General features: G+C 38.9%; 1 protein-coding gene across 1 annotated transcript in view; it reads right to left on the reverse strand.

Annotated features, from left to right (window-relative positions):
• Positions 1-4,324: 4,324 nt before the first annotated feature.
• The window catches only part of LOC125234896 (receptor-type guanylate cyclase gcy-28), a 163,420-nt gene continuing 143,372 nt past the window's right edge, over positions 4,325-24,372 (reverse strand). The window contains exons 16-21 of the mRNA XM_048141317.1: positions 24,087-24,254; positions 23,148-23,319; positions 21,843-22,035; positions 7,580-7,732; positions 6,036-6,156; positions 4,325-4,596 (exon numbers count right to left, since the gene is read on the reverse strand). Of these exons, the coding sequence (XP_047997274.1) occupies positions 4,325-4,596; positions 6,036-6,156; positions 7,580-7,732; positions 21,843-22,035; positions 23,148-23,319; positions 24,087-24,254 (1,079 nt within the window). The remainder of the gene's footprint in view (positions 4,597-6,035; positions 6,157-7,579; positions 7,733-21,842; positions 22,036-23,147; positions 23,320-24,086; positions 24,255-24,372) is intronic.

Consider the following 24,372-nt stretch of genomic DNA (forward strand, 5'->3'; position numbering starts at 1 on the left):
GCTATGCCAAAATAAGTATGTTTAATTTATCTTTGTCCTATCATTAGAAACAATTATTTTGAAAGAATGTTACCTACCGATTTTAATTATTAATGATAATGACCAAATCTCATCTGACGGAAAGTTAACAAGATCAAGAATATATTTGCCAAATAATTAATGAGCTAGATCCTAATTAATCTCATTAAATAGGTATCTTCATAATGTCAGTCTGGAAACAACATACATATTAATTACTTACTTGTCTCAAGCCTATTCATTATTTGCATAGATTATGGCAATCAGTCAGTGATTCAGTAACCAGCAAAACCAGGTTTCATTACGAAGACCGCAAAAATATCCAAAACGATCTTATTTTTAGATAAGATATTTCCATATTGTCCGGCCTTTGAAAAGTAACATGTTATTGCAACGGGCTTAGCAGACCTAGTAAAATATAGCTTATAGCGTCGGTTCGTCCTTGTCGCACATTTAATAAGTGCAAATAGGACGCACCGAGTCTATACGTTGTATCACACTTAGGGTCACTTGCACCAACGAAAATGGAGGGTTAACCCTGGGGTTAACTTCCCATTCTATATGAAATTTGACAGTTAATAGGCCACGAACCCTGAGTTAAGTGGTTGGTGTATGTGGGCCTTAGCGTGCTAGACCGGCAGGTGACAACACGATACTTTGGATTTCGGGTGACTGGTTTAGCTGGCAAATGCTCCCATAAATTACTAGAGTTGTTGGAACTTGATTTCTCTTTGTGCGCTACCACAGACACTTAATTTTTGACAAACATAAAGCGATTCCATGCACGAATGGAACACCAGGGTTGGACCCCGAAGCGCTAACAAACTTCGGTTTTGCAAAAACTGTGTTATCTCTACAGTAGTACTATTAATTCAAAATTCTTTATTTGCGATAGATATAGTGTTTACAGATCGTAGTCAAAAATATAGTTTCATATATCTAGACTTAAATAAGTCATGCAAATTTTAATTTTTTTTAGTTTACTTGCTAATACTAAGTACTTAACTAAAGCTACTTACTTACATTATTAAATTTCTTCTTTACCATCGTATTATCTCAAGCCTGAAAGATACTTCCATAATGTTTTCGTTTTAATTATACGCAGTCCCGTCGCGCAGGGTTATAAAATGTAAATATAATGGCTTCCACGAGCCAGTGTTGTCTGCTGCCTAGGCTTTTGTAAAGTTAGGTATTGTGTTCTAACCTTGGCAGAGTTATTTGAAATGGTTCCCCTTGTTTTGGCATAATTTTACAATCACGAATTCTTTTTGGCATAATATATATTGGCATAATTCACCTTTCGCATAATCTGTTATGGCATAGTATAGTTACGCATAATTAGTTTACGCATATTTTTGTTTGTCCGAATATATTTCGTGCATAAAGGTTATTCGCCGAATGGTTTTTATGCATAAATTATTTCTGTATAACATGATTTAGTCTAAATTTACCACGCAGAACTTTTATCATAGGTAATACTTTATTAATGTTGCAGTTCTAACCTTTGTCAAGAATTTGTCTTTGAAATTCTTGTCAAGATGTTGTATTTCTTGAGGTCGAGTTCTAACCTAACCAAACCGACTCTCTTGACATCATTTAGTATGGGCCGATATTCTGATTTTAATAAATATGCCAAATGCAATTATGTGAATTAATTTTATTCATTAAAACAATCGGCGTAAACTGAATTATGCGAACTTATTTTCGGACAAAGTAATATTCGTATTATTTTAGATTATGACAAATACGTTTTGTGCTAGATTGACATTCGGCGAAAATCGATTATGCGAAGTCTGTTATGCGAAAATTGTTTCGTACAATTAAAGTTATGCCAAATAGAGGGAACCCATTTGAAATAGAGACCTTTTCAACAAGGATTTCTCGCTTTGACATTTGTCCGCGAGAGATCGGTTTGTCGCACGAATCATGTGCTACCGATTCGCGAGAGACCTCTATGTCGCGGCGTTTCTCGCCTGTCGACTGTTGCGTATCATGTGCTAGCCGTTATTAGAGATTTTTTTTAAATTGTAGTTTAACAAATTATGATTGTCGTTTAACAAATGAATCTATTCATATTAAGCATGTTAAGTATAATAATGTTTTTCGTTGCATTGTTTTTTAATTAGTCTATTTTATCAGTATGATATGGAACTTAGTTTTGCGTCAGCTTGTTTATGTATAATTCTAAATTAATTTTAGTTTATTTATTTAGGAAACGTAGGGTAAATACATTATGCACATAAGTAATAATATATTAAGGTAAACAAACATAGCTCATAAGTCAAAACAAGTGACAGACATACAAACAAACGTTTTATGTCTGTAAACAGTTTTCAATTTACCTTCTTGGTTTCTTTATAAAAACTAATTTAAAATCTCAACAACGCGTACTAAATACATATTCTTTAAAAATCAAGGGCTTAACCCAGATTTTAAATTGGGTATATGAGCACACAATAGTACCACAAGATAAATAATAAATATATTTCATTCAAATTAAGCCCGAGCTAACATTTGAACCGATTTATATTTCACATTTCATGCTCTAGGGATAGGATGAAATTGGATTTCTCTTCACAATAAGGGCTCTTAGTCTGTGCGGCCGAAAATATACTATAAAGAGGTTTTCAAGTTTATACTTAGCAATCTAATAATTGGCTTTAAGAATATATTGTCTAACTTTACAAAGTTTTTCTTAGGCCTCACTTTTTAACATTTACTTTTACAAACAATCTATAGATGCTTAAAAATATAATACAAAGGATAATATATAATTAAATACATAATTATATCGAATGCAATATACCTTAAAAATGATTCTCATTTGGCAATAATGCAACATCAACATACGTATAAAATAATGATACAATGAAAAATATGCGTACATAGGTACTAAAATTAGTTAATCCTAAACAAACTTTGAAGTATATATCTTTATACTAAACACATTGTTATAATTAGTATAGCACACAAATTAATGCCAATTATTTTAGAAAGAAATAAGTACATCACGTTACTTTAGCTACATTATAGCATTCGATTTTTTACATAAACCCTTTGAAACCCTTTGAAACCTTTAAACCTCCGACATAATAACGACCTTGCATTGCCCACATCCAACCTCACACTATATCACGCAGGACCCCCACACAAAGTGTATAAAAATCTATAATAAAATACCACAAACAATAAAATCAATAGCAGACACCCAAACTTTTTCAAACCGCTTTAAATCGATATTTGTTAGATGAAAGCTATTATTCAATGAAATAATTGTTTGATAATGCCTCCAGCACGGGAAGCATGGTCGCGCGATAGACGATAAAATATCAGGCCGTCCCTATCGCACTTACAAATAGTACGATAAGGACGGCCTGCTATTTTATCGTCTATTGCGCGACCATGCTTCCCGTGCTGGAAAGATAATTAAGATCACCATAATGTTACAAATATGTACCTATAGTTATAGTGTAAATGTCTATATGTAGGTATAGATATATAATTAGGTTATAAGAAATAATAGTAATTATAAATAAGTACATAATTATAATATGTAAGTTGCTATCCCCTTACAGGGTCTGTATTACCTGCTACATTTATATGTAATGTGTAATATTACTGCAATAAAGATATTTGATTTGATTTGAACGCCACGCGTATCGATCACTTCACGCAGTTTCATAAACCTTGACAAATGCACAAAGGTTCATTCAGGCTACAGCCATCTTTGCTGGGCAAAATGTGTAAACAATATAAGGAACATTACCGTTACATCTTTCCAAGCAGCTAAAGGTCTCGCAGCAGCAGTGGGTTAACATTCTGAATATTACCGTTACAAATTGGTATCGGCTGAGGACTTGCTGCCAGCAACTTTCGTTCTGCCTCCGAGCAGTAAAGCAGCCCGTAAGTCAACGAATAAATACCGTTATAGCGTTCAAGCGGCTAGCGTCGGTGGATCTACGACCAAATACGGTATATGTTGTGCTTTAGTTGGCTGCGGCAACGTCGGATAAAGTGTCGGGTACTGCGGTGGTGGCTGCGGTCCTGCTGCCAGTGGCCTTGCTTCTGGCTCAGAGCATTGCAGCAGCCAGTAAGTAGGTCAACATTAGAAAAATTACTGTCAACTCTTCAAGCGGCTAGCGTCGGCGTCGGCAGATCAACCACCAAATACAGTATATGTTGCACTATAGTCGACTGGGGCAGCGTGGGGAAGAGTATAGGATGCTGTGGTGGCGGCTGCGGGCCCGTTGCCAGTGGCCTCGCCTACCATCCAGTGGATTATCATTTGGAATATTACCGTTACTCTTCAAGCGGCTAGCGTCGGCGGATCTACGACCAAATACGGTATATGCTGCGCTATAGTCGGCTGCGGCAGCGTCGGAAACAGTATAGGATACTGCGGTGGCGGCTGCGGCCCTGCTGCCAGTGGCCTTGCTTCTGGCTCCGAGCAGTGCAGCAGCCAATGGGTTAGCATTCGGCCTCGGCCTTTGAGCTCCACTTCACCTCGACGCTCGACGACGAAGGTGCCCCATTGCTCGAGGAGCGCGCGCGTGCTTTCGCTTAGGTGGATGCGCAGGGCTAAGGGACACAAAGACAGGAAATAATCAATTTTATCTGTAGCTAAAACACATAATAATACAAGGAAAAGTTAACATTTAATATCCCCAACGTAATTGTGTTTACTGGGATAAAAGTATCTCAATATTTTTTCGTTTCGTTAGAAGGTGTTTTATCTATTTTCGACAAACTTGAGATTGAGATAACAATTTATAAAACTAATAGATAATAAGTATCAGATTTGGTTCAAGAATATTTAGACTCAATTTTCTCTACATTTATTTTATTGAAAGTGGTTTAATTTATTAGGGGAGCTATAATTACACGAAATTCGGAGTAAAGTTCAATCTTACGTTAATTGACTTCCTATTTATCCTTCCTAATTAATAATCAATCATACTCAGCAAAGTCAAATACGTTATGTAGAAATGTAGTTCAAATATCGTATGATCGTATGTATGTAGAAATTACATAAAAACATAACCCTTCTTAATGATAATGACTTTACGAATGGCGAGTACCTACTGTGCGTAAGGAACGTATGTGATGAACAGATTCACACATAAGAATAAGAATAAGAAAGAATAAGAATAACTTTATTGCCCATAAAATGAACAACAGATATGACAGAGGTCTCCGCACTAGGCTACGCCTGTATCGCGGGGAACCAGTTACAGTTTAAGTAATTGAGTTAGTTACACAATGCAAATAATCTTAAGTAAGTAAAGTAAGTGTAAGGAATACAGGTAAGTACAAAGATACATGCTTGTAGTTTAACACATAAAAGAACAATCGTTCATTTCTGGGTACACACCCAACGTCACCATCGCTTATAGGTGAAAAACTTAAGAAAGTCACCCGTTGTATGTGTGAGTGACGTGTTCGAATAGAGAACACATATTTAAAATTAGTAACACAAACAAAACAAACGCCTATTCGAACACGTCACTCACACATACAACAGGTGACTTTTTCACCTATACGCTCCGTAACGTATCGTAGCATTCGTAGCACGATACTGCAGCGCTATATTCTGTCAAACAAGTCTGTCAGTAAATAAGAACTAAGAAAACTATAGGTATCCTTTTCTCTAGCACCCTAAAGAAAAGGGTGCATATAGTTTTCTTTGTTCTTATTTACTGACAGACTTGTTTGACAGAATATATGCTGCAAGTTTACCAGAAAAAGAGTTACCGCCCGCTTCAAACGATGCTTACAAGTTCTGAGAAAGATGTTATTAAACAATTTGGAGAGAAAAATGACACGTTCAAGTTCATATCGTTGTGAGATCTGTGACACTTTTAACCCCTAGAATGCTGTTGCAGAAAATTTGTTACTGAACAAATAACCTTCAATTTGTTAATTACAGTTTAAATTGTCTGGGACAGATATGGAATAAGGCGTTTGAGGGGTTAAGCTGTGTAAGTATATCGGGTTGTTAGATAAATTGATCGTCTTACGTTGTCCAGTAGACTCCATACGGCTGGCAGTGTTGACGGTGTCCCCAAACAGACAGTAGTGGGGCATTTTCACCCCCACCACTCCCGCGCACACTGGCCCGGAGTGAACTCCTACTCGAACCTGCGTAAGGAATGTTTAACAACATAAAACATCTCTAAGATGTCAATATTTGAAGAAAAAAAAATGAAGTGCAAGATATCGAATATTTTCGGCAATATGAGACAATAGTACATTTAAATATTGTCCCAGATGTGTAAGAACCTCTTTTTGACACATGACAGCCTCCAGAATACGTAAACTCGCGCAACCTAATGAAATTTTAAATAAAATCCTGTAATAATATTAAAAAAAATCAAGTACTTAAAAACAATATTTCGCTTACTTTAAACATAATCTAGCACATGTTGCATTTTTGCGGATCTTCGTTAGTGAGTATTTTACGATATTCATTTATCACGCAGGATTTACTTATTATGTCATTTATCATTCATTTTTATTTTTAAACTAGTGCTGTGGCAGTCTGTCATTTCGATTCAAATGACATTTCAGTAAGTTGATAGAAATCGTATATTTGTTTAAGCGCCTCCTTGTACATAGGGCCTAATCGATTCAACCAATTCGAAATTAATCGTTAGATTTGGCAAACGATACGTCTTAGCCACATCGCAACATACTTCAAAACAAATGTGTCAAAAATGTGATCTTATAAATCCGGGACAATAGTTACTAGTGCAAGAACTATGCCATAAGTTATGATTCATAACTTCACGACTCCCGAGACCCGAGACATCCTGCCACGAGGCGCAGGCGAGTGACAATACTCGGGACGAGTGAAGAACGACATAGAAAGATAATTAGAAGTATGAAGTGCATGTTAATTTTGAGCATATTATATTGCTGTGCCCTTGCAGGGCGGCACATGTAAACCCACCTTTTGTAAGTTCCACCTAATATTATGTAATGTGATATGCAACAAAATTTAAAATTATCGCACGTGTTTTTTAAATTAAGAAAAAAAATTTAAAATGCACAAATGTACTAACAATTATCAATCATTTTTGTCAATTCGCCACAAATTAGTATATTGTACATATGCAAAATGTATAGATTTCCTGATATTTAATGAACCAGACAACGACCCTTGCTAAAGTTATAGGATGTGTAACAACTGGCCGGCAGCAGTGTAATAATGAGATGTTTGGAAAAAGCTACCCACACGTACACCATTTTCCAGTTAAGTTTGGTAAGACAGATCAATTATTAGTAATTAAATTACCTCCACTGACAATGACTGTGTGGTGACGGGTTAAGAATTTCACCACCCCCTTTCTTCCCGTGGGTGTCGTAGAAGGCGACTGTGGGATATGGGTTAAATTGTGGCGTAGGAGGCGAGAGGCTGGCAACCTGTCACTGCAATGTCACAGTTTCGTTTTCTTTCAACCCCTTATTTGCCAAGAGTGGCACTGAAACTTTAGTAGTTTCATGTGCTCTGCCTACCCCTTTATGGGATACAGGCGTGATTGTATGTATGTATGTAAATTACCTCCAGTCGATGAGCTGGTCGATGTCGTACAACGAAGCCGCGGACCGCCTCAACTATGGCTAGCGCCATCAAACAGATCTCCCTGGCATGCTGGTCACCGTTCCGTTCTGGCAGACCAGACACCACCATGTATGCATCGCCTATTGTCTCCACCTGTTGGTTGAAACACTCCATTTTTAAATTGCCAACAAAATTAAATAACAACACAAAATAACTAAGAAAAGGGCTGCAGAGAGCGATGATAGGTTGGTAGAGCTTAGTTCGCAAATGTTAAACGTCAAATCTGTATGAAATTATTTATTTATTTATTTAAACTTTATTGCACAAAAATACACAAAAACGTACAAATGACGGACTTAATGCCAAAAGGCATTCTCTACCAGTCAACCATAGGGTCAAACAGAGATTCAATACAAATGGTGCAGAGAGAAAACAAAAAGGTGATGCACTAAGAAGAAAAGCAAACTAAATATGTATAGACTACACATACTTTTACATAAATAGATATTTATAATAAATATTACAAATATTATTATTTTAAATATTACATATAACACATACAATGAAATACATATAATATTGATGGATATTATTCGAACACTTGTTTTAGTAAGTGCTTGCGTAACAAACGCAAAATTATGACGTTTACTTTGGTCCTCGATAAGACGTTAAACTGTCGTGCACTCAACAGTGCAAGTACAGCCAACTCAGAGCGCACTTCATAATATTGGTACGGTCTGTTTGGAACAACCGGTGTCAGGACAGGGTACTGGTTCAAGAGCGGTGGCGGAAGAACGTCTAGCACGTCAACGGCGGCGCTCACAAGCCTAGTTAGCAGGCTTACTGTCCACTCACCAACACGCACTGGACGAGCGTGGTGAGTTAACCGTCCAAACCCCTCAAAAAATGAAACGTAAACCCAAAACTCGGCCCCAAGTGCCTGGCAGCTCCAATTGTGGTCCTGCCGATGACGGTGGGCAGTATCGCGTTGGAGATCGGGGTGCTAAGAATCCCCAGGCGGCGATACCTCTCATCCGTCAAACGAAAAAAGCTAATGTTAATAGGAATACTGATAATAAGCTGAACATTCTAACGTACAATGTCCGTACTTTAAGAACTGATGAAAGACTTTTGGAACTAGAGAATGCACTTAAAGACATATCATGGGACATTGTTGGACTGTCTGAGGTGAGAAGGAATGGGGAAGACGTCATCGAACGCGAAGAAAACATATTTTACTACAATGGGAAAGCTGGCGGTCTTAACGGAATTGGCTTTATGGTTGCTAAACGATGGAAAGATAATATACAAGAGTTCATTGCCTACTCCGAGCGGATCGCTGTGCTAAAATTTCGCATCACCGCTAAAGAAACTCTTACCGTTATCCAAGTATATGCCCCCACCTCATCACACCCGGACATAGAAATAGAAGAGTTCTACGATTTACTTAACAAAGCCTGCGACGAACACCGAAGTACTTGGAATATAGTACTCGGTGATTTCAACGCTAAACTTGGGAACAAGGAAGAATTGGATAATGACCGAATTATAGGACCTCACGGTTTGGGAAATAGAAACGAACGTGGTACCCGCCTTATCCAATTCGCTTTCGGACAAAACTTAAGCATCTGTAACTCTTTCTTCTACAAAAAATCCCACCGCAGATGGACTTGGATTTCGCCCGACGGTGAAACAAAAAACGAAATAGATTTCATTCTTACATCCACCCCACATAAACAAATTGTTCGGAACGTTGAAGTTATTAACAGAATTCAATATAGTTCAGACCACAGGCCCGTCCGCATCCGCCTAAAATTTGATTCAAAAATTTTCCGACAGCTTAAAATAGTTAACAAAATTAAGAAATTAGACAAAGAAACGCTCATATTGAATAAAGACCGTTTTAATTTAGAGTTGCATAATGCCTTCAGTTTATTAAAAAACAACGCTGACACAGCTGACGTCGACCAAGATTATTCAAAACTAGAGAAGTGTATTAGAATCGCAAGCAACACCATTAAAAATCAGAACCGTAAACTCAAAAAATTATCCAATGAAACTTTAGACCTACTCAAACAACGTGAATTATACCGATCGAATATTACTGGCACACAATACAAACTAATTGATAGGCAAGTTAAGCGAAACATAAGAAACGACATCAGAAAATACAATAACAGCTTAATACAAGTGGCATTAGAAAAGAACCGTTCCTTAAAAATAGCTAAGCAGGGCACATGTACAGGTAAAACTTGGATAACATGTTTGCGCGATGATAGAGGTGTGAAACAAGGGCATCGGGAGAAAATAACACAGATCTGTACTAAATTTTATAAGCAGTTATATTCTGACCCCAATTTAGATTCTGATTGTTCTCCTATCGTCAACTACTCCTGCCCTGATTCCATCCCACCCATTACTGGCCACGAAGTTCATCTTGCCCTTGCAAAGATGAGATACGGAAAGAGCCCAGGTGAGGATGGCATCACGACAGAGGTACTAAAGATGGGAGAGCCTTCACTCTTACCACATATTACCAATATTTTCAACGCCATCTTAAAATCAGGTAAATTTCCAGAAAAGTTTTGCCACTCAAACATTATTTTATTGCACAAAAAAGGCAGTAAATCCGACATAAATAATTATAGACCCATTAGCCTTGTTTCACATCTCTACAAGGCCTTCATGAAAGTAATCGAACATAGAATCTCCGGTAAATTAGACAGTAACCAACCTCCCGAACAAGCTGGATTCCGACCTGGACTATCTACCACTGACCACCTACAAACTCTGAACCAGATCATTGAAAAGTACCACGAATTCAAACTCCCCCTTTATTTGGCCTTTATAGATTTCAGTAAAGCTTTCGACAGTTTAACCCATACATCCATATTTACCGCACTACAAGACCAGGGCATAGATCCCACTTACGTTGACCTTATTCGCAATATCTACACCTCCAGCACCGCCAGTATAAAACTGCAGTCTCCCGGACCCTCCTTTAATATAAGAAAGGGCGTCAAGCAAGGCGATCCCTTGTCACCAAAATTATTCACCAGTACCCTTGAGCAAGTCTTCAGGAAGCTGGCGGCAAGGTGGGAACATAGGGGCATTGACGTCGGCGGAAAACAGTTAACCAATCTGCGTTTCGCCGACGACATCGTCCTCTTCTCTTCTTCAGCTACAGACCTCTGCGACATGCTGCAGGATCTAAGCAGGGCAAGCCTTGAGGTTGGATTAATGATGAACATGTCAAAGACTAACAAGCACGTATATATAGAAAGTCTAAGGGGGGGGTCCGGGTCATGAACTCAACCGGATAAAAAGAGGTCTCGAACATTTAATTAATAATGATGCAAAATAAAAGACACTACTTCGTTATAAAACTATATTTAATCGTTTTCTTCTTAAAATTAGTTGATTGACAATATCATTAGCGTCTATTATTACGGCAGCTATTTCCCTATGGATAGACATAAGGGCTAGCCCCGTGAGGCGCTCTTGTCCCGTCCTATTACGCAAAAATGTTTTTAACCTTTTTAAGGTTGAAACACTTCTTTCAGCAGTTGCTGTTGATACTGGCAAAGTGGCCAGTATAAATAGCAACTTTCTGATCGAAGAAAAGAAATTTGGATCACACTGGTCGATGGCCCCAATAGCAGGTCTAGGTTTTTTTTCAGGCTCCAGGGTTGACCAATGACTCGGATCTAACTCGGATATCAAATGTTCCAAGAAAGGATAATATACGTTTCGCCGGTAGTATATCTCCGCAGTTTCCCCTGGAACATTATTGCGATGGGTTTGGCGACCAGTTGTACGAGGTGCCACTAGTTCACCGCCAGGGCATACATTTTTGGCGCCCTTGGGAAGAAGATTCACTACGTAGGAAAATAAATCGCGAGCGTAGCGAGCGCGAAATTTTTTTCATAGTAATGCCGTAATTTGAAGATTAACGCAATACAAAATTTATGGATTTCATCAGACAGAGTGCGAAAGGGACAAATGGTTGAACTTTTGTAGTCACACCCTAGTATAGTTACGTGTGGCTGAACGTGAATATCATGTACATAAGCAAGCATGGCCAAGTCAGGAATGCAGATTCGGAATTTGTCCTAACTAAAAGAGCAGATAATTATAAATAGTAAGCGCGATTTTTTCTCCCATTGACTCGATTCATTAAGACAACCCGCCAGCGGCGAATCCGCAAACTTTCAAGCTTTTATCGTCTGCACTCTGCAGAGCTGCGGTCTTTGACATATTTTGGGGTATTTTGACTTCACAGGGCGCCTATGTTCCCGACTTTTAATAGGCCTTATATTTCGCCATCACTATTATTTTTATAATAATGCTTAAGAGTTAATTAAGAGATTAACTGCGGACTCGATCGTCACCGTCGGGACGCCCATTTCGGTATTTTGCCACTAAGTGATCTGAGTGCTTTGAAATTCGCTCACCATCTGCTGCGACTTTGGCTTTATGAGGAACTCCGCTTTGGACTATCAGGGTAGACTCATATTTTTGCATTTGGATAGCGACGTAACTTTGCCGTTCGCCGCACAATGTGGTTCGTCAAGGGCTAGAATCCTCCTTTTACGGCGCCCTAGCAACAGCGCCCTTATGAATGGCAATATGGTGCAACTTTCCACTTAATCTGAATCCTCTCGCCATTTTGTGATATGTGCGCGCCCATGCAACGTATAATTTTTTGTATGGATTTTTCCACATTCTCGATTTTGGCGCCCCCTTACCATGTGGCGCCTAGACGAGCGGCCGCTACACTCGCTCTACCCTTAATCCGGCCCTGCCTAAGGGGGGGGTTTGAACCCCCTGAGCCCCCCCCTTATATACGTCCTTGAAGACTAAGCTCATGACCAATAGTGCAACAACAAAAGTAGAAGTGGATGGGCGAGAAATAGGATATGTCCATGAGTATATATACCTGGGCCAAATAGTTTCCTTCCAGGAACGGCAAGATAAAGAAGTCGCGAGACGGACCGAAAACGCCTGGAGGAGCTTTTGGTCCATGAAGGAGCACATGAAGGGAAACCTTCCAATATCGTTAAAAAGAAAACTCATGGACATGTGCATTCTCCCCATCCTTTCCTACGGAGCACAGACTTGGTCTTTGACAAAAGCTCAAAAATCCAAACTCAAGGTTTGTCAGCGGGCCATGGAGCGTAGTATTTTGAGCGTGAAATTAACCGATCGCATTAGGAATACAATACTGCGCTCCAGAACGGGAATAACGGACGTAGCTGCAACTGCTGCCAAGCTTAAATGGGACTGGGCGGGGCACGTCTGCCGGATGCCGGATGCCCTGTGGGCCAAGATAGCCACACGTTGGGTACCACAAATTGCAAGGCGTCGCGGTAGACCTCGCCAGAGATGGCGCGACGAGCTTGACGCTTTTGATGAGGACTGGTGGGAGACTTCAGGGGATAGGGATGCGTGGAGGAATTTGAGGGAGGCCTTTGCCCAACAGTGGGACAATACGGGCTCTTAATAATAATAATAATAATAATACTTAACACGTGCACAGGCTGCGCTATTAAATTTCGCTGTCAACTTATATTTATCGAGCTCTAATAATTGATTATAATGGCTCTTAATAAAAACACACATAGAAACGCAGCCTAAGCTCACTCTGGCATAACAGTAGAAAGTGCCAGGTTTTCTTAATACAAGACTTATGTTATAACATAATAACATAAGAAACTTTTGTTGGTGCTTTGACTGCATTTATTGCTACGTTTTGGATGTACCTATTAAATCTTGATAGCTAGTCTATTTCCGATCATTATTGTTAACCAAAGTTTAATATTGAAATCTGTTACATAATTGTAACAAATACTTGTATTGTACATGTTTGTTAAAGGATACTTTAAGCACTTTAAGTATCAGTTTTTTTTTAAGCTAATATTAAAACACGAAATTACGAGTACTCTCGACACTTATCACAATTTGCATGGCTTTTTAAAGCCTAAATGTGTTTAGCTCTAATATTATATATTTAACACCATTGTATACCACATTTAATGGCAAATAAATCATTTCATTTCATTTCACAATATAATAAAAATCAATGGCGTAAGCCTTAATATTACCTGCCACTTTTATGTCTTTATCTATAAAGGCTGCTCTTCTCTCTTAGGCACTGGTCCCACCAGAAGCGGGTAAGCGATGAGCTATCGGCAATAGAAACGAACAAAAGATAGTCGCTCCCGTGTAAATAAAAGAGAGGGAGCGATTTATAGTTCATTGCTCGGCGGCTACGGGTAGGTTCAGATGACAGGCGTTGAACGCGTGTTTTGCTAACGCGCGTTTACAACTCCCTATTTAAGGCAATATTCACTGAATATCTAAGGCAATACTCACATGAATGAATATTATTCAGGTCAGGTGTGAGTAGTCGAATGCACACACGCTCACGATAATATCTCTTTCGTAGCTACCTATCTCTATCGCTCTTGCGTGTTGGCGCGACAGAGCCAGACTACATTTCTGCGGCGTTTCGGTGGCGTTTCGCGTCGCAGAAATGTCATTCGGCTACGGGGCCTGAATATAAATAAACTCATGTACATATTGTACATAGTTGTAAACACGCGTTCGCAAAACGCGCGTTCTGAACCTACCCATAGTTGCCTAGCAATGAACTATAAATCGTTCGCTCTCTCTTTTATTTATACGGGAGCGACTGTCTTTTGTTCGTTTTCCCCTCACTAGCTCGGAAACACGTGTTTTGTCCTTCAATACCAGCGGGTAAAAACGCATTTTATCCACTAGTACCACCATCCACTTTGTCAAACTAGTACGTAAAGTAATTTGACCTTGAATAAAATCAAATTAACTGCTTTAAAATTGATAAAAGTAGGTGAATCTAGTAATAAAGATGATTTACCACCTGTGAAACTACTGGAAACAGTGATAAACGCATTTTTTGCGTTGTAGTTTCCTCGCTATAGTGAGGGGAAAAGTTTTGTGTTACACTCGGGTGCAAATGTATTTTACTTCTCGTGTTTTAAAAAACTCGCAAGTTCAGGATTCTATTCTCGAACCACTCGCTTCGCTCGTGGTTCAACTATATAATCCTTTCACTTGCTCGTTTTTCAATTCCACACTCGGCGTTAAAATACAACTTTGCCCCCTTGTATAACAAATAACTATTGTCGCTGATAGTGCATCGCTTACTCGCTGTTGATGGGACCCGTGCCTTAGAAATATTGAATACTCATAAACATTCTATATTTACGTTTATTATTATTGCACTCCAAGCTTACATTTATTAGGTAAAGTTTGTCCTTAAAAGTGAAACTTTTGCTTTTAGGACTCAGACAGCCATATAATTAAGGCTGAAAGTCAAAGTAATAAAAGTAACTTGTGTAAAAATTACTTAATTGGAATGTACTACTAACATTCAACAACAACATTTTCGATAACAAGTTCTAAACAAACTTGTAGTACCCATAATATATGTATTTTCCACGTCAGTGCGCACAGTAAGTACCTAGCAGGTACAGTCGACTACAAAGAGATGTATCCACTTTTTCACCTAATTGCATTGTTTATTACAATGCAATTAGGTGAAAAAGTGGATATAGATAGATAGATAGATAGATAGATAGAATACTCTTTATTGGCCACAGACCAACCCCTATAGACATCCATTACAAGACGACTCGCGGTCGCCAGCCTTCCTAGTATTTGCACTGATATAAGCGCGGGCGCTCGCCGTGCCCGATCAGTATCGACCAAGTAACAGACCCGAAAGCAGCGCGTGTTTTTCGCACTAAAAAATTGGAAAAGGGTATTTTGATGCCTTAAAGATGTCCACCTGTAGTGTGAAATGGTGTGGAAAGGTAACAAGAAGCTCAAATTTAAAAACAGACGGCATTACATTCCACAAATAAGTCATATTTATAATTTATTCAGAGCCGGCATAGGTCAACTTACATTGGCCACTTACGCGTCAGTAGAGGGACAGTCATACTTCTGTCCCTTTTCATCTGGCGCGACTGCCCGCCGTCCTTGAAACGGCCAATCACAGCGCGCTTAACACATTCCACGCCCGCTCCTCGCACCCCAAACACTGGTGACTCGTATCGCGAACAAAATATACAAGATTGCTACTCTATAGGAGGTTCTCTGTGTTATTGGCACACCTCAGCAAAAGATACAGTGGAGACAAAACAAATGATTATAAATAGAGGCAGACAACAGGCGGTCTTATCGCTAAAGAGCGATCTCTACCAGACAACCTTTGGGTAGCGGAAATAACAAACATAATCAAAAAGAGTAGGAGCTTCGAAACAAATAAAAAATCATAATTATTCTAATATATATCTCTTTGTATTGTCCCAGAGCTGTAAGAACCTTTTTTTGACACATGACAGCGTCCACAAAACGTAAACTCGCGCAACCTAATGAAAATTTAAATAAAATCCTGTAATAATATTTAAAAAAATCAAGTACTTAAAAACAATATTTCGCTTACTTTAAACATAATCTAACACATCAAACACATGTTACATTATTGCGCATCTTCGTTAGTGAGTATTTTACGATATTAATTAATCACGCAGGATTTACTTATTATGTCATTTATCATTTATTGTTATTTGTAAAATAGTGCTGTGGCAGAGTCTGTCATTTCGATTCAAATGACATTTCAGTTAGTTGATAGAAATCGTATTTGTTTAAGCGCCTCCTTGTACACAGGGCCTAATCGATTTAACCAATTCGAACTTAATCGTTAGATTTGGCAAACGATACGTATTAGCCACATCGCAACATACTTCAAAACAAATGTGTCAAAAATGTGAACTTACAAATCCGGGACAATAGTCGCCTGTACAAGTATTTCCATACAGGCAAATGTGGAAGGGGTAAGGTAGGGGTTATCGGTCTATTTTCGCCCAGTTTTATTTTATGTCCACTCGAGGAAAATTGAACATAAATCTACCTTGCTGCACATATTTCAAGTTATAGCATTGACGAAACAAAATCTCTCTATAAAAACGATGTTTGGCAAGTAGCAAATTGCTTCTTCTTAAAGTGGACGAAAATTGACGTGTGGACCGAACCTAAGTACTAAAACGTAAGTATTAGGGTATGCAAAAACCGGTTAACTTAATAAACCGGTTAATAACCGAGACTTTTCCTTCAAAACCGGTTAACCGGTTATTAACCGGTTCTGAGGATTTTTAGTAAATGGCCGTACTACTCAATAATTACCATTACCTTTAAGAATTCTGATGTTGATGATATCGTAGCAGGTATTACTTGCACGATGAAGATCATTTTTATCCAGTTTTTGGAAATTTGGTAAATGCGGAAATTGCTAAAAAAGGCTTGTGTGGTTTGAATGTGATTCGTCAGTTTTGCGTTTTCTAGGCATGTCGCGAAAGTCTACAGCTCCCAGAGCCCCTAGTAATACAAGCAATTGATGTAAGAAAACCAAGATCTCCATTTTACCTTTCTTTTAAAAAATAAAGTTTGAAATATACGGTAGGCTCCGGTTACAACGACGCTCAAAGGACCGCTGATATTACGTCGTACTAACCGGATGTCGTACAAAACGAATTTCGTTTCTTTTAATTAAAAGTAATATCTACATCTCTATTACTAAAACATTTCAATCAATAGGTTTTATTTACAGGGTATTATTATCATAGTATTAATACCTTATTTTAATGTTACTTGTTTAGTTAGAAAAGTCCTTTTTAGTATGCGTGCTTGCTCATCATTTGTAAGTAAAGCTAGTTTATACGCAATCGAAAAATACAAATTGGGTTCTATTTAGCTTATAAGATTAGACCCGAGGCGAACAAATTGTTAAAATTTTAAAAGCAATACTCCAAAAAGTTAGATGGCCACAATGTAATCTTGCTACTTGTTGTAAGCAAGACAGGGGGCCGTGCTCGGTTGGAAGTAGCTTTGTTTCCTCAATTTACTAGTAAAACTAAAAACTTTGTCGCTCGTCGTTGCAACCGGACCTGACGGACGGATTCTGTGTCAAATGTGTCGTAAAAAGCGGCTGGTCGTTAAAATCGGAGTCGTAATAAACGGATGTACTTTCATACTATCACATACGAAAACCAAATAAATACCTGTGCTTATGTCGTTGTAAGAGATTGGACGTTAGGTCTATATGCGGAGTCGTAATATACTTACCGGACTCTACTCTATTGTATAAAATGTATAATTGAGTAGACTCGGGACTAATTTTTAAAATAAAATCATTACAGATAATAATGTTGTCAATGAAAAGTAATGAATAAATCTTTATTATAACAAAACATTAAATAATTACGTATTTTTGAACCTTTTAATGCCTCATTTTCCAAATTATGAGAAATAAATACAGTTTCGGTTATTAACCGGTTAGTGACTATAAAAACCGGTTTTTAACGGAGGCCAAAAAGTCGGTTAACCGGTTTTTCGGTTAACCGGTTAACCGGTTTTTCGGTTAACCGGTTAACCGGTTTGCACACCCTAGTAAGTATATACAATTATATCAAATGTATGAGCTCGCAAAAAACTTCCTAATTTCTCGTCCTATAACAATTAAGGATGTCAATTATCATTCAATGTTTATATTTACTTATACATTCATTTTAAACTACACAATTACCCGGTTCTTCGAAATTAAACCATCTTAAGGCGCAGTGGAAATTTTGCTTTGCTGTAATGCCATAACCCTTCATATGCTTAGACACGGATCCGTGTGTGCAAATTTCAATATATTGTCATACACCGTGTTTTTTTTGTTTTCCGTTAAATTCGACACGCAGTTAGGTTCATCATCAGGAACCACCTGTATATCGCTTTTTGTTAAATTCGAAAAAAATTTTTTTTTTTGTTTTTACACATTATAAATGGATTAATTAGTGTGAGAGGAACTTAACCCTTCGAGCCCCAAGCATCTATAATATATGTATTTACTTATATTTTACTGACATCATATGATGTCGCTGGGACTCGAAGGGTTAATCATAACATTAAAATCAATGTCAAGTGTTTGACGGCACATGTCAAAACAAATAACAAGAGGAAGTCGTAAGGGATGCCACACACGTGTTCAGTAATTAATTTTTTTTTTTTAATAATTTGATAACCGTAAGAGTTAAGAGGCCAGTTTCTTACATATGATTGAATTTGAACTAAAGAATCTTCCCTTAAAGTTAACGGAATTTTCAATTACCAAATTTGACAGGCTGCATTTTTTATACCACATGGTATCAAACAAGCATACGGCCCGCCTGGTGGTTAGCAGTCATCGTAGCCTATGGACGCAACTCCAGAGGTGTTACTTGCGCATTTCCGACCTTTTAGAAATCTCTACACACATTTTCTGAAGAACTCCATACTGTTGGCTCTCTTTGCAACAAAAAACTGTATTCTCTCGTGAGAACCTCGGCAGGGAACATACGGGAGGTTAATCATATTTGACAATAAGTTTAAATCATCATCCTCCTTGCGTTATCCCGGCATTTGGCACGGCTCATGGGATCTCCCATCTGGGAGCCATCTGACCTTCCAACCCGAAGGGTAACTAGGCCTTATTGGAATTAGTCCGGTTTCCTCACGATGTTTTCCTTCACCGAAAAGCGACTGGCAAATATCAAATGACATTTCGCACATATGTTCCGAAAAACTCATTGGTACGAGCCAGGGTTCGAACCCGCGACCTCCGGATCGAAAGTCGCACGCTCTTATCACTAGGATACCAGCACTTATACACACCTTTTTTGAATAATTTTTCTGACAATAAGCTTAAATATAACTAAAAAAGAACATTGCTCATAATTAACGCACATTCCCACACTCGACAATTTAATTTACATCGTCAGCCGTTTACAATAATTTATCGTTGTGTTTTGAACCGTAAAGACCCAATGACCCAATTTTATATTGGTTAATCGTTATCCGGGGCAATAAACCTTTGATGAAGTTATCTGAGATGAACGGGTTACCAAAATAACATCATTTTTGAGTTTCCGAATAACATGATATTCCGCTTTGTGTGGTAGGGCACAGCATAGCGGATATCATCTCGCTAGAATCTACAGCAGAGCCCAACTGGGGAAGTACCTCCGCCTTACAGAAGACAGCAGCCAAATAGCACTAGACCCTGCTCATAGTGTTGTGTTCCTGCCGGTGAGTAAGGCTGCCAGAGCTCAATGAGGGTGCGGTATGCTGATGACGGGAGGACTTACGGAACTAGTTTGTTCCGTCTATTGTCCTTTGAGTCGTCGGCAACCCGAACCCTCCTTAAAACGTGTACACTCCTTTTTGCTGTGTACTTAACACACCAAAAGGGAATGTACAAGTTTCTAATGGGGTGGCAACGCGCATGTGACACTCTTTGAGTTGCTGGCGTCCATAGGTTACGGTGACCGCTTTCCATCAGGCGGACCGTATGCTTGTTTGCCACTGACGTAGTATTTAAAAAAAAACATTTCTGAATCTTTCCGTGAGGTAAAGTTGCCGGCGTCTATATTTGCTAGCTCATATAACCCAGGAACGTTCAAATCAAGGGTCAACAGGCACTTTCCGGGCGAGCTAGCTCCATCGTAGATCGTAGGTCATGTCTTCGCGTTGGCTAGTTTGTGGCTAGTAAGACAATCCATATTAATCCATACTACCTAATATTATAAATGAGAAAGTGTCCGTGTCTGTTTGTTTGTCCGTCTTTCACGGCAAAACGGAGCGATGACTTGACCTGATTTTTTAAATGGAGATAGTTGAAGGGATGGAGACTGACATAAGCTACTTTTTGTATCTTCATAACCCCCCCACTTCCCCAAAACGGAGGGTGGAAGTTTGTATGGAGCATTCCGGAATTTTCGAATTAAACGCGGGCAAAAGGTAGTTTATAATAAAAAAATAACTACCTATCTGACGTTATTCCGTACGAATGAAAATTTTGTAAGTTTTGTAAGAGGCAGACCTTCTCACCTCTCAACCTATAGAGGAAATACCTTTGTATAAAAAATGTTTAAAACCCACAAAATTAACCATCGGCTTGAAACGTCTAAAAAGTTTTTATACACAAATATATATCCTGGCACAGCAGCTTTGTCAGTAGAAACACTTTGAACGTTAATGGCAGGTACCTAACATTAGTTAGGTAACTAAATATAATCCCACACGACGGTTGACGCGGGCTAATTATTAATTTTCTATAAGCAATCAAAGCGCTTACTGGTTTGACAAGGGTCACTTTTCTCTTTAGGTCTTGTGTGATTAAACCATACATCATAGAAACCCCTAGATGTCATTACAATAATATGTATTATAGGTACTGGGTGGTCCTAACCCAAAAAGACCAAAAATTTTTTTTTTAGATTCCTCACATGACTCACATCACATCATGGGCTATCAGAATATTATCCCTTGAATGTTAGCCGATTTTTCGTTGTTTTCGAGTTATGATTTTTGGATTTTTTTTTGCCTCAGAGAAGAAGAAGATGGAGAGAAAAAGCGGTACCATATTGATTGAAGACCAAGTAGGGTAGTTAGTTATATTTGTCTCTTTCAATGTCATGGTATATAACTTTATTTTGAATTTTCATTGAGTAAAAAAGTTAAAAACAAAACGATAAAGTTTATCCAACTAGTGTGCTACACCCGCAGGACAGTAGGATTCGGTTATTTAGATCTTTCTTAAAACCTTCCGTCTATATTTTTTCAATGTCTATGGAATGAACGAATTAAATAAGCATGTTAGAAAGTTTTGCCAAATAAATGACTTATCTATCTATCTATCTTTTGGTGTCCTTGCTCATGATTTCATTCGAGGAAGTGTCAGTTTGTTATAAACTGGCAACATCTGGTTGTGCTGACGAATTCCGCACACATTCTAACTTCTCCCGAAACAGAGACAGTGATAGCACTTTTGTTTGGAACACAAGGGCTATAACAGTAAATAAACGTGGCAAAGATAAAGATTTACCCCCTTATTCATAAACGTACGCTAAAGTTACCAAGCCGATAAAGTTCGTTTGTAATTTTCTATCACACCCATACGTTGGAAAGGGACAAACGAACTTTATTGGCTTGATAACTTTAGAGGACGTTTATTAATAAGGGAGTTAGTGGTGAAGAGTGGCAGTTCACTTTCATCATCATCATTTGAAACTCTCTGACTGGACACCGTCACGCATTCGAAACTCTCTGCCTGAGGTACATTGACACTATTGCGTGAAAGAAAACTGCTATACAACGATAAGGATTTAGTGGTGTAGAATGGTAGTTCAGTTACCTTATAAACGTCATAGAAGCCTATAATCCTGTCGAACGTGCTATACAGGTCGTTGAGTAGATCCACCACCTGCATGGGTGTGGAGGCGGCGCACAGCTCGGTGAAGCCCACGATGTCGCTCAGGTACACCGTGACGCATTCGAAACTCTCCGGCTGGACCACCTCGCCAGCCATCAGTTGTTGAGCTACTGGCCTGGATGAATAAGGAGAAATTTAGTCATAGACGTGGAAAAATATAGGTCGGTTAGTTTTGCCAGAAGGCATCGTGGTAGAATGCTCTCGATCCTAAGCTCCTTATGAGGCAATTACCTATGGGATGGCATATTTTTGGAAATGTCAGTGTGTAGTGGCTTTCGAGAATTTTTGCATTCTGAAGAAGGGGGGAGGAGCCTACCCCCTTCTTCACAATGGAAAAAGCCTCGGAAGGTGAGTCCCCTCAAAATTGGCCTAGACTAATTCGCGTAACAGCATTTCCACAACGATAAAAACCGGCCAAGAGCGTGTCGGGCCACGCTCAGTGTAGGGTTCCGTAGTTTTCCGTATTTTTCTCAAAAACTACTGAACCTATCAAGTTCAAAACAATTTTCCTAGAAAATCTTTATAAAGTTCTACTTTTGTGATTTTTTTCCTATTTTTTAAACATATGGTTCAAAAGTTAGAGGGGGGGGGGACGCACTTTTTTTTCCTTTAGGAGTGATTATTTCCCAAAATATTAATATTATCAAAAAACGATCTTAGCAAACCCTTATTCATTTTTAAATACCTATCCAACAATATATCACACGTTGGGGTTGGAATGAAAAAAAATATCAGCCCCCACTTTACATGTAGGGGGGGTACCCTAACAAAACATTTTTTTCCATTTTTTATTTTTGCACTTTGTTGGCGTGATGGATATACATATTGGTACCAAATTTCAGCTTTCTAGTGCTAACGGTTACTGAGATTATCCGCGGACGGACGGACGGACGGACGGACGGACGGACGGACGGACGGACGGACGGACGGACAGACAGACATGGCGAAACTATAAGGGTTCCTAGTTGACTACGGAACCCTAAAAAGGGCCATTTTGTCAGGCAGATTGATGGGAAGCGGACCAAAATGTTGATGGATTAATGGTCGCTTTCCGAAGTGCCAGGCATCCATTCGCTTGTTTGGTGGATGACATTCGTTTAATCGCAAGGTACACAAATAGAGGCATATGCACAGCAGGTAGGCAACTAAAATTATGACGATGATGAGGCCGTCTTTAATAATGTAAGCTAAAACCAGTAAATCATATTACATTAGGTATTACCTTACCTTGGTAATACTTGATACAGCAACTCCTCGGAACGCCTTTTTTCTAGCGACAATTGTTCTGTTTTCTCTTCCACGAGTGACTCCAAGTTGTTGGCATACTGTTCCATGCGACTCAGAAGATCATCCATTAGATTGTCGCAGTAGCCCCTGATAAACACAATTTTTGTAACTTGACTAGTAATATTTGTTAGGGTCTCCCCAAACCTATTGACGCGGAGCCGTAACTGTAACAAAACAGATACAGTATGAACATGCGTACGCATGCGTTCAGCGTGATAGTAACGAGCAATTTTAGATCGGCTAGAGCGGATTTCGCGTCGATAGGTTTAGGGAAACCCTGGCTATAGATAAAACATGTACCTTTTCAGAAAGGATGATAATAAAGGTTATAAAATAGAGCAAAGACAGCTTTTTATTTTGCACCTTTGCCCAATCAGACTTCCAGCCTGCAAATGGTGAAATTGGTGGTCCAAAGTAAAACTATTTACACCCAAAATATAAGTCTTTTTTAGAAAACTCTAGATTGTATACCCTAGTTATAAGGACTTTACCACACCCCATCGGAGTTCATGTGAAACTAAACTTTTTATACATGACATACATGTAACACCTATTGAACTTACCATGGTTCGTAAGAAAGATTTACTTTAGGTGCTTTAAAACTCACTTGATATGGTTAGCATTGATGAAATCAAATGAAGGCCTGTCATCAGGCGCCTCTGCCCAGCAGCTCGCAGCCAAGTCCATCAGGTCAGACGCAGTGCTAGCCCCTGAACCCGCACCTGCCTCGTTCGCTATCACCATGGGTTTTTTTGTCTTTCCCCTTTGTCTAATGAGACTTCTTGCTTGCACATAATGAAATTGGTGGCCAAAAGTAACCCTACTTTCACCCAGAACCTGATGAGACTTTTAGTAAAACTCACTTGATATGGTTAGCATTGATGAAATCAAACGAAGGCCTGTCATCAGGCGCTTCGGCCCAGCAGCTCGCAGCCAAGTCCATCAGGTCAGACGCAGTGCTGGCCCCTGGGCCCGCACCCGCCTCGTTCGCTATCACCATAGGCCGGAATGGAGGTGATTCACGTCCGCAGACGCGGGATACTATCTCTAATGATTGAAGGACAAAATTACGTTAGCCAAGTTTTGTTAGATGTCTTACATACATACATAAATACAATCACGCCTGATTCCCAGAGAGGTAGGCAGAGATCACGGATTTCTATTT

This window comes from Leguminivora glycinivorella, chromosome 16 (genome assembly GCF_023078275.1).
Source record: "Leguminivora glycinivorella isolate SPB_JAAS2020 chromosome 16, LegGlyc_1.1, whole genome shotgun sequence".
Lineage (NCBI taxonomy): Eukaryota > Metazoa > Arthropoda > Insecta > Lepidoptera > Tortricidae > Leguminivora > Leguminivora glycinivorella.